Raw genomic sequence first — 10,384 nt, forward strand, 5'->3', positions numbered from 1 at the left:
TGAGATGAGTGCAATTGTGCGGTAGTTTGAGCATTCTTTGGCATTGCCTTTCTTTGGGATTGGAATGAAAATTGACCTTTTCCAATCCTGTGGCCACTGCTGAGTTTTCCAAATTTGCTGGCATATTGAGTGCAGCACTTTCACAGCATCATCTTTCAGGATTTGAAAGAGCTCAACTGGAATCCCATCACCTCCACTAGCTTTGTTCATAGTGATGCTTTCTAAAGGCCCACTTGACTTCACATTCCAGGATGTCTGGCTCTAGATGAATGATCACACCATCGTGATTATCTGGGTCGTGAGGATCTTTTTTATACAGTTCTGTGTATTCTTGCCACCTCTTCTTAATATCTTCTGCTTCTGTTAGGTCCATACCATTTCTGTCCTTTATCGAGCCCATCTTTGCACGAAATGTTCCCTTGGTATCTCTAATTTTCTTGACGAGATCTCTAGTCTTTCCCATTCTGTTGGCTTAAAACTAAACATTCAGAAAACGAAGATCATGGCATCCGGTCCTATCATTTCATGGGAAATAGATGGGGAAACAGTGGAAACAGTGTTAGACTTTATTTTGGGGGGCTCCAAAATTACTACAGATGGTGGCTGCAGCCATGAAATTAAAAGACACTTACTCCTTGGAAGGAAAGTTATGACCAACCTAGATAGCATATTCAAAAGCAGAGAAATTACTTTGCCAACAAAGGTCTGTCTAGTCAAGGCTATGGTTTTTCCTGTGGTCATGTATGGACGTTAGAGTTGGACTGTGAAGAGGGCTGAGCGCCGAAGAATTGATTCTTTTGAACTGTGGTGTTGGACAAGACTCTTGAGAGTCTCTTGGACTGCAAAGAGATCCAACCAGTCCATTCTGAAGGAGATCAGCCCTGGGATTTCTTTGGAGGGAATGATGCTGAAGCTGAAACTCCAGTACTTTGGCCACCTCATGCGAAGAGTTGACTCATTGGAAAAGACTGATGCTGGGAGGGATTGGGGGCAGGAGAAGAAGGGGGCGACAGAGGATGAGATGGCTGGATGGCATCACTGACTCAATGGACATGAGTCTGAGTGAACTCAGGGAGTTTGTGATGGACAGGGAGGCCTGGCGTGCTTCGATTCATGGGGTTGCAAAGAGTCAGATATGACTGAGCGACTGAACTGAACTGAACTGAAGGTGGTTCTTTGTGTTTTAGAACAGGCACAGGGCTGAGGTATCAGTCAAAAGCCTACCTCGTGTGTTTATGGAGGGACATTTTTTCAAAGCTTTTAAGGATGAAGAGGCATCAGACAAGTAGCTCAAAAGCAAAATGGTGAGACATGGGGATTAGCCAAAGGGTAGCCAGTTCTTTTTGGTGTGATTATTTCTCTTCCAGTAAAAGGCCCTCACATTGACAGTCCTCCTTACAGACCCCCCTTAGAATGTGGCTTGGCATGTGAATTGAGCAAGTCTTGGGATTCAGTCTCTTCCCATTCATTCAGGCGAATTCCTACCACTACTTTTCTAGAAGCCTGCCCCAGGTAGACCACGAGTCTTGAGCTCAGAGATATATAGGCAAATACTCCTTTACAGAATGGGCTTCCTTAAGTGTCTCAGACCATAGTCAAGGGGGATCATAGTCTTGAATCAGTTTTCTTTCCTATTTGTAGTATCAATCTTCATATATTTAAGACAAGGATCCAGAATTGAGGGAAAGCGAGTTTATTAGCATCACAGGGTGCCGTTTTCCCCCATCCCATCCAAACATCCAGGTCTGGGGTCCCTGGTCATTTGGTAGGTTCAACCTGGAGGCCACTGGAGCTGTCGGCCCCCAAGTACGTGAATGTGTAGGTGATACACAGACTGTGCACCCAGCTTGCCATCGTTGATCACTGAAATGGAGTTTTGGGTTGGGGGTGAGGATCATGGGAAGGTCAAAGAATGGTCACACAGAGGGGCAGGTATGAGAATTCACGTCGAGGGAAGGGCTCAGGGGCCAAACATCACTCACCAAGTCGGTATCCATCACCCAGCCCCTCAGCCTTTGCTGTTTTCTTGGCCACAAGGAGAAGGTGTCCAAGAAGCTACAGGGAAAGGGGAGGGAGACAGGTTGCTTCATTTATAAGGGAGCAAAATTTCTAGAGGAATACAGGGCTCCCCCAGCCAAACCCTGGCCCTGTCCTTCCCACCTGTTGGTCTTCCTCTTCAGCCTGGCTAATCCGAGGAATGGGCTTCTTAGGAATGACGAGAAAGTGCACAGGAGCCTGAGGGGCCACATCCCGGAATGCGAGACACTGGGAGCAGTGACAGGCCAGAGGCCACCATGTTACTTCAACAGGCTGGATGGTATTTATGAAATTCCTAGGGGGGTGGGTCCTAAGGGCACCGCACCTGCTGGTCCTCATATAGGATGTCAGCTGGGAGGCTTCTATCCAGGATCCGGGAGAAGATGGTTGGGGCTGCTCCCCCAGGAGCTGCCTGCTGGGCCTTGGCCACTTCATTCCCATCAGTCACACTTGCAGCTCCTCGGACCTGCAGGTGGGTCAGACACACCCAAAGGAGGAAGCTGGCAATACCTCTCTCATGTACTTAGGTGGGGCTGGCAGAGACTGGACTCTTGACAGCCATTAACTTCACCCTTCTAAGAACCTATTAGTGGTTCCCACTAAAAGAGAGAGTTCCTCACTTTCACAGTATCAGCAGCAGGGAGTAGGCCCAGATAATGCTGGGCCTGGTTATATAACAGGCAGTATTACAGTGCAGGTCTCAGCAATGGGATTGAGTGCTGCCCCTGAAGCACTAAGGAAACATATCCCTGTTTAGGGGAAAGGGTGCAAAGTGAGAACCCAGAGGCTTACGTCCTGGTTCCTATTTTACTACTTTTTTTTGTTTAGTAGTGTGTGTTTGTGTTTAGTCGCTCAGTCCTGTTCGACTCTTTGCGACCCCATGGACTATTGAATTACCTTAGGTAAATCCCTTCTCTCAGCATCAAATATAAAGGGGTGATTTGTATCATCTCTTAAGACTACTTTGGATCTCTTTGTTTATGTTTCCACTTCCATTACTTTTTGTCTGATCTTTATGCTGTCTTACTTGTTTTATTGAGGTTTAATACAACTGCCCTGTTTGACACAAGGGCGTCTGGGTGTCACACCTGCCCTCTTACTGTGAATTTTGCCTCCAGTCTCCTGAATCAGTAGAGGGAGGAGTTGAGTGCACACAACCCCAGCCCCAGGAACTGAGGGTAAGTCTCAGTTTCCCAGGGGCTGAAGTCTGAGGTGTCACACTGTGAGAGAAAGGAACGAGGTGCATCTGACTCCTTGAATCGTTCTAGTAAACGGGGAGAAGAATGGCTCCCTCTAATTCTGCAGGGCGCACTGAGGAGCTGCGGGGGGGAGGGGGTGGGGGGGGTAGGCCTTCGGTTGGCTTGGAAAGGGCAGCACATGGTGCAGTGACCTTGTGTCGACCTCGGGGCCAGGGCCTGTGTACGGCATAGGTCATCGCCGGCTCGTTTCTCCCGCGGCGAGGTTTTAAGAGAGGCCACCTCGACCATCAGTCCGACCTCGGCGCAGAGCCCTGGAGCCTGCGCTTCGGGAGGGGCAACGTACCCCGCCCGGCACTCAGGCTGCGGGTCCCGCGAGGCCTTAGGGCTGCTCTAGCCCCGGGGGGGAGGGGGGGAGGGGGAGCCGAGGAGGAATGCAGCCCCCGGCCCTGGAGAGAGTCAGAGCCCGCGGGACCCCTTCCTCGCCCCATAGCCACCTCTCACCTGCACCCCCCGCGGCCCTGCCACCGCCACCGCCCGACGCGCCACGCAGAGCCCGGCGGCCAGCACCACTGCCGCTGCCATCTTTCCCTCGGCCGCGGGAACCTCCCACCTGGGCCAGCAACTTGAGTTCTGCAGCCTGCTGAGGTGGGGCGGCGGGGAGCCGGCGAGCGACTGCTATTGGCTCTGGCCGAGGCCGGAAGCGAACTCCGTCATCCCATTGGGTAGCGTTCCTGGGCCCGGCACTCCACTGGCTCCGCCACCACAGTCGTTGCGGAATCTTTTCATCCCATTGGCTTCTTGTGCCAACTCGAGGGTGAATTTTTTACTCCATTGGCTTCGTCCTCTAGTCAGAGTGAAAGTTCCTATACCATTGGGTCCCCTCACTAGTTTTCGCTGTGAGATAGTTTCTCACTCTATTGGAAGGACTGAGCCACCTGGAGGTGGGATTTTCCAATTGGCTCTCAACACAAAGTCGGCCCATCTTAGGCTGCGGCTCGCGAGTAGTGGGGCTTTCACCTTATTGACACCGCCTAGTCGGGTAGGGCCCCTATTGGTGGGCTGAGAGGAAGGGGGCGGTGCTCCGTCACCTGCCGCGCAGAAGCTCATTGGCCAGTAGGAGGGCGGGGTTTGGAGAGGTGGCCACTTGGTGCTTATTGGCTCCCGGACACTAGTACGGAAGTTCCAGACCGCAGGAATACCGGGGAAAGAAGCGGGTGGGGGACGCCCGGCGGATAGGGCTGAAAGTGAATAGGGACGTGAAAGAAAAGAAAGTGAAATCACTAAGTCGTGTCCAACTCATTGTGACCCCATGGACTATAGCCTACCAGGCTCCTCTGTCCATGGGATTTTCCAGGCACTAGTACTGGAGTGGATTTGCCGTTTCCTTCTCCAGGGGATCTTACTGACCCAGGGATCGAACCCAGGTCTCCCGCATTGTAGACATTTTAGTTCGCTGATTCCTAGAATGTCGACGTTCACTCTTGCCATCTCCTGTTTGACTACTTCCAATTTGCCTTGATTTATGGACCTGACATTCCAGGTTCGTATGTAGGGACGTGATCTTTTTTTAACTGGTGGGATAATTACCCAGAATTTCCTCCACAAACAGTTTCAGCCCCTTGACCATTTCAAAGGTGTTTACTTACTCGTCTGAGGGCAATTCCTCCTTAGTTTATGTGCTTGTTCATTCCAAGACTAAAAGTTCTGCAGTTTGTTTTCAGGGCGGTTTTGCATTTTTCTTTCTTTCTTTCTTTATTTTTTTAACGGGAGGGGCAGGAGTGTCCTGTTGCACGACTTTGTTGCACGACTAATAAGCAAAGGAGTATGTGTCCAATGTCCTTTCCTGTTCAGAATAAGTGGTCCACATCCTGACAGAATGTGGTCCACTGGAGAAGGGAATGGCAAACCACTTCAGGATTCTTGCCTTGAAAAGCCCATGAACAGTATGAAAAGGCAAAATAATAGGATACTGAAAGAGAAACTCCCCAGGTCAGTAGGTGCCCAATATGCTACTGGAGATCAATGGCAAAATAACTCCAGAAAGAATGAAGGGATGGAGCCAAAGCAAAAACAATACCCAGTTGTGGATGTGACTGGTGATAGAAGCAAGGTCCAATGCTGTAAAGAGAAATGTTGCATAGGAACCTGGAATGTCAGGTCCATGATTCAAGGCAAATTGGAAGTAGTCAAACAGGAGATGGCAAGAGTGAACGTTGACATTCTAGGAATCAGCGAACTGAAATGGACTGGAATGGGTGAATTTAACTCAGATGACCATTATATCTACTACTGCGGGCAGGAATCCCTCAGAAGAAATGGAGTAGCCATCATGGTCAAAAAAAGAGTCTGAAATGCAGTACTTGGATGCAATCTCAAAAACAACAGAATGATCTCTGTTCATTTCCAAGGCAAACCATTCAATATCACAATAATCCAAGTCTATGCCCCAACCAGTGACGCTGAAGAAGCTGAAGTTGAACGGTTCTATGAGGACCTACAAGACCTTTTAGAACTAACACCCCAAAAAGATGTCCTTTTCATTATAGGGGACTGGAATGCAAAAGTAGGAAGTCAGGAAACACCTGGAGTAACAGGCAAATTTGGCCTTGGAATACGGAATGAAGCAGGGCAAAGAGTTTTGACAAGAAAATGCACTGGTCATAGCAAACACCCTCTTCCAACAACACAAGAGAAGACTCTACACATGGACATCACCAGATGGTCAACACCGAAATCAGATTGACTATATTCTTTGCAGCCAAAGATGGAGAGGCTCTAGACAGTCAGCAAAAACAAGACCAGGAGCTGACTGTGGCTCAGATCATGAACTCCTTATTGCCAAATTCAGACTTAAATTGAAGAAAGGAGGGAAAACCACTAGACCATTCAGGTATGACCTAAATCAAATCCCTTATGATTATACAGTGGAAGTGAGAAATAGATTTAAGGGGCTAGATCTGATATATAGAGTGCCTGATGAACTATGGAATGAGGTTTGTGCCATTGTACAGGAGATAGGGATCAAGACCATCCCCATGGAAAAGAAATGCAAAAAAGCAAAATGGCTGTCTGGGGAGGCCTTACAAATAGCTGTGAAAAGAAGGGAAGCGAAAAGCAAAGAAGAAAAGGAAAGATATAAGCATCTGAATGCAGAGTTCCAAAGAATAGCAAGAAGAGATAAGAAAGCCTTCCTCAGCAACTAATGCAAAGAGATAGAGGAAAACAACAGAATGGGAAAGACTAGAGATCTCTTCAAGAAAATTAGAGATACCAAGGGAACATTTCATGCAAACATGGGCACAATAAAGGACAGAAATGGTATGGACCTAACAGAAGCAGAAGATATTAAGAAGAAGTGGCAAGAATACACAGAAGAACTATACAAAAAAGATCTTCACAACCCAGATAATCATGATGGTATGATCACTGGACTAGAGCCAGACATTCTGGAATGTGAAGTCAAGTGGGCCTTTAGAAAGCATCACTATGAACAAAGCTAGTGGAGGTGATGGGATTCCAGTTGAGCTATTTCAAATCCTGAAAGATGATGCTGTGAAAGTGCTGCACTCAATATGCCAGCAAATTTGGAAAACTCAGCAGTGGCCACAGGATTGGGAAAGGTCAGTTTTCATTCCAATCCCAAAGAAAGGCAATGCCAAAGAATGCTCAAACTACTACACAATTGCACTCATCTCACACACTAGCAAAGTAATGCTCAAAATTCTCCAAGCCAGGCTTCAGCAATATGTGAAATGTGAACTTCCAGATATTCAAGCTGGTTTTAGAAAAGGCAGAGGAACCAGAGATCAAATTGCCAACATCCTCTGGACCATGGAAAAAGCAAGAGAGTTCCAGAAAAACATCTATTTCTGCTTTATTGACTATGCCAAAGCCTTTGTCTGTGTGGATCACAATAAACTGGAAAATTCTGAAAGAGCTGGGAATACCAGACCACCTGACCTGCCTCTTGAGAAACCTATATGCAGGTCAGGAAGCAACAGTTAGAACTGGACATGGAACAAGAGACTGGTTCCAAATAGGAAAAGGAGTATGTCAAGGCTGTATATTGTCACTGTGCTAATTTAACTTATATGCAGAGTACATCATGAGAAACACTGGACTGGAAGAAGCACAAGCTGGAATCAAGATTGCCGGGAGAAATCTCAATAACCTCAGATATGCAGATGACACCACCCTTATGGCAGAAAGTGAAGAGGAACTAAAAAGCCTCTTGATGAAAGTGAAAGAGGAGAGTGAAAAAGTTGGCTTAAAGCTCAACACTCATAAAACGAAGATCATGGCATCTGGTCCCATCACTTCCTGGGAAATAGATGGGGAAACAGTGGAAACAGTGTCAGACTTTATTTTTTGGGGCTCCAAAATCACTGCAGATGGTGATTGCAGCCATGAAATTAAAAGACGCTTACTCCTTGGAAGGAAGGTTATGACCAACCTAGATAGCATATTGAAAAGCAGAGACATTACTTTGCCAACAAAGGTCCATCTAGTCAAGGCTATGGTTTTTCCAGTGGTCATGTATGGATGTGAGAGTTGGGCTGTGAAGAAGGCTGAGCGCCGAAGAATTGGTGCTTTTGAACTGTGGTGTTGGAGAAGACTCTTGAGAGTCCCTTGGACTGCAAGGAGATCCAACCAGTCCATTCTAAAGGAGATCGGTCCTGGGTGTTCATTGGAAGGACTGAGATGCTAAAGCTGAAACTCCAGTACTTTGGCCACCTCATGCAAAGAGTTGACTCATTGGAAAAGACCCTGATGCTGGGAGGGATTGGGGACAGGAGGAAAAGGGGACGACAGAGGATGAGATGGCTGGATGGCATCATTGACTCGATGGACATGAGTCTGAGTGAACTCCGGGAGTTGGTGATGGACAGGGAGGCCTGGTGTGCTGCGATTCATGGGGTCGCAAAGAGTCAGACACGACTGAGCGACTGAACTGAACTGAACGGTAAGCTCCATGCCTGACATTTTCAGTGAGTCAGGCGGGTTTGAAGGAAGAGGGAAAATGCCTTATGGCTAGGTTAGAAGTATATTTTGTTCTGCTGGAATATATATTTTTTGACATCAGAAACATGTGATCACAAAATGTTAATATACTCTAATATACTCAAACCAGATAAATTTTAGTCTGATATTTAATACAGGGCAAAAGTCACCACTGTGTCTTTTTTGTTTTAAAGCATGTGACCTGACATATATAGACACTCAAGAAATATTCGTGGAATGGATAACATTTGGTATTTTCTTTCATTTCCTTTTACATAATATATAATACATATGTATTACATATTACATTCTTATTACCATTTCTTATCCTTTTCACAATTTCCCATAGTATTACATAGTCTATATAAATATTTTGTAATGGCTGCATAATATTAATACTTCTTTAAATGAGTTTATCACAGTTTATGAGTTTAAATGAGTTTGTTGCCGCTGCTAAGTCGCTTCAGTCATGTCCGACTCTGTGCGACCCCATAGACGGCAGCCTACCAGGCTCCCCGTCCCTGGGATTCTCCAGGCAAGAACACTGGAGTGGGTTGCAATTTCCTTCTCCAATGCATGAAAGTGAAAAGTGAAAGTGAAGTCGCTCAGTCATGTCTGACTCTTTGCGACCCCATGGACTGCACCCTACCAGGCTCCTCCGCCCATGGGACTTTCTAGGCAAGAGTACTGGAGTGGGGTGCCATTGCCTTCTCCGTTAAATGAGTTTACCATTCTTTTATTGTTGACTGCTATTTGAATTGATTTTAGTTAATGGTCATCGTGGTGCTAATTCCATAATAACCAGTAATAAGGAATTCTACTTCTGGACATAGTAATGATTTCTTTTGAATAGCCATATTAGAGAGTCTTTTCTGCTTCTGAAGGCAGACATTTGACCCTGGGGTTCCCCCCAGGAGTTCTAGCAGTCAAAGTTGCATTCCTTTCCTTGGAAGAATAGATGACCTCATTAAACGTGGAAATGTACATTGGCCTTTTCTGTGCCCTGGAGGCTACAGTAGTCTGTGTGCCTGTGGAGAAGGGCAAGAGATAAGAGGTGCTGGGATGTAGGAAGAGGAAACCATCCAGGACTGGTAGGTGAGTACAAAACACTTTGAAACTGGTTATTTCTTTGGGTTCTTAAAGACACAGGTAGCACATAGGTCATCCTATTTTATAGACCTAGAAACAGAGGCTCTGGGAGGGAAAGTGACTGGCCTAAGATCATAGAGCCCATTACTGTCAGAACCTGCTATTCTCCATTAGAATCATGTATGGGCTTCCTAGTCACTCCCACACATTCACCCATTCTGGCCCCTGGCTCCTGGATTCTCTGCTCCAGGTGCTTGTGATCACTTGTAGCTGCTCTCTGAAAGCTGCAACACTCTGTGGGTTCTGGCCACTGTCTCCTGTACTTTGATCCCTACCACTGCATCTGCTACTGGGCCTCATTAGAGACTTCTGTTCCTTTTTTAAAAAAATCTGTTGATTGCATCTTGGCTTTACTTTTTTTTCTTATTTGTGTGGTCAGCTCCCTCCACATCCTCAAGCCTTCTTTTGGCTTATTTTCTTCCTCCCTGACACTCTTCCCATCACCACCCATTAATCTAAATATTTTGCTTCTCTGCTCCTCTGACTTGGTTCCAGCTTTCAACTATACCTGAATCCTCAATTACCCACCCATCAGGGTTTTCTCCAGTTCCTTTCATTAACCTTCCCAAGCCTTTATCCCTCTTCCTGTCTCCTACCCACCCACCCCCAACTCTTATCCCCTTCCTCCCCCACCAGAAACTGACCTTGTCTCCTACGTTCACAGGGGAACTTCCACAGAATTCTACTCCCTGCAACTCAGTGAGGGCCCCATTCTTTCTTTCTTCTTCCTGGTCCCAGGAAGTGGTGTTTCTCCTGTCCAGACTGAATCCCTTCACCTCTGCCTTTACCTCATCCTCTCCTTCTGTCTTTGGGATCTGGCTTCCCTAGGCATTTCTCTTTTTCTACTGTATCCTTCAAGGTCTTTTTCTCTACTGGTCTCTCCTAACTAAAAAGAATGCTTTTTTCCTAACTAAAAATTGCTTTCTTGATTCCACATCCCCCTGTAGATATTGTCTGACTTATTCCCTGCTCTTTTCATCTAAGCGTCTTACAGAAAT

General features: G+C 46.6%; 1 protein-coding gene across 1 annotated transcript in view; it reads right to left on the bottom strand.

The window, feature by feature from the left end:
• Positions 1-1,677: 1,677 nt before the first annotated feature.
• The window catches only part of HINT2 (histidine triad nucleotide binding protein 2), a 283,598-nt gene continuing 274,891 nt past the window's right edge, over positions 1,678-10,384 (bottom strand). The window contains exons 2-6 of the mRNA XM_055578520.1: positions 3,738-3,833; positions 2,363-2,503; positions 2,161-2,265; positions 1,983-2,055; positions 1,678-1,863 (exon numbers count right to left, since the gene is read on the bottom strand). Coding sequence (XP_055434495.1) covers positions 1,772-1,863; positions 1,983-2,055; positions 2,161-2,265; positions 2,363-2,503; positions 3,738-3,818 — 492 coding nt within the window. The 5' untranslated portion in view covers positions 3,819-3,833 and the 3' untranslated portion in view covers positions 1,678-1,771. The remainder of the gene's footprint in view (positions 1,864-1,982; positions 2,056-2,160; positions 2,266-2,362; positions 2,504-3,737; positions 3,834-10,384) is intronic.

The sequence above is a fragment of the Bubalus kerabau genome, chromosome 4 (assembly GCF_029407905.1).
Source record: "Bubalus kerabau isolate K-KA32 ecotype Philippines breed swamp buffalo chromosome 4, PCC_UOA_SB_1v2, whole genome shotgun sequence".
NCBI classification, from domain to species: Eukaryota; Metazoa; Chordata; class Mammalia; order Artiodactyla; family Bovidae; genus Bubalus; species Bubalus kerabau.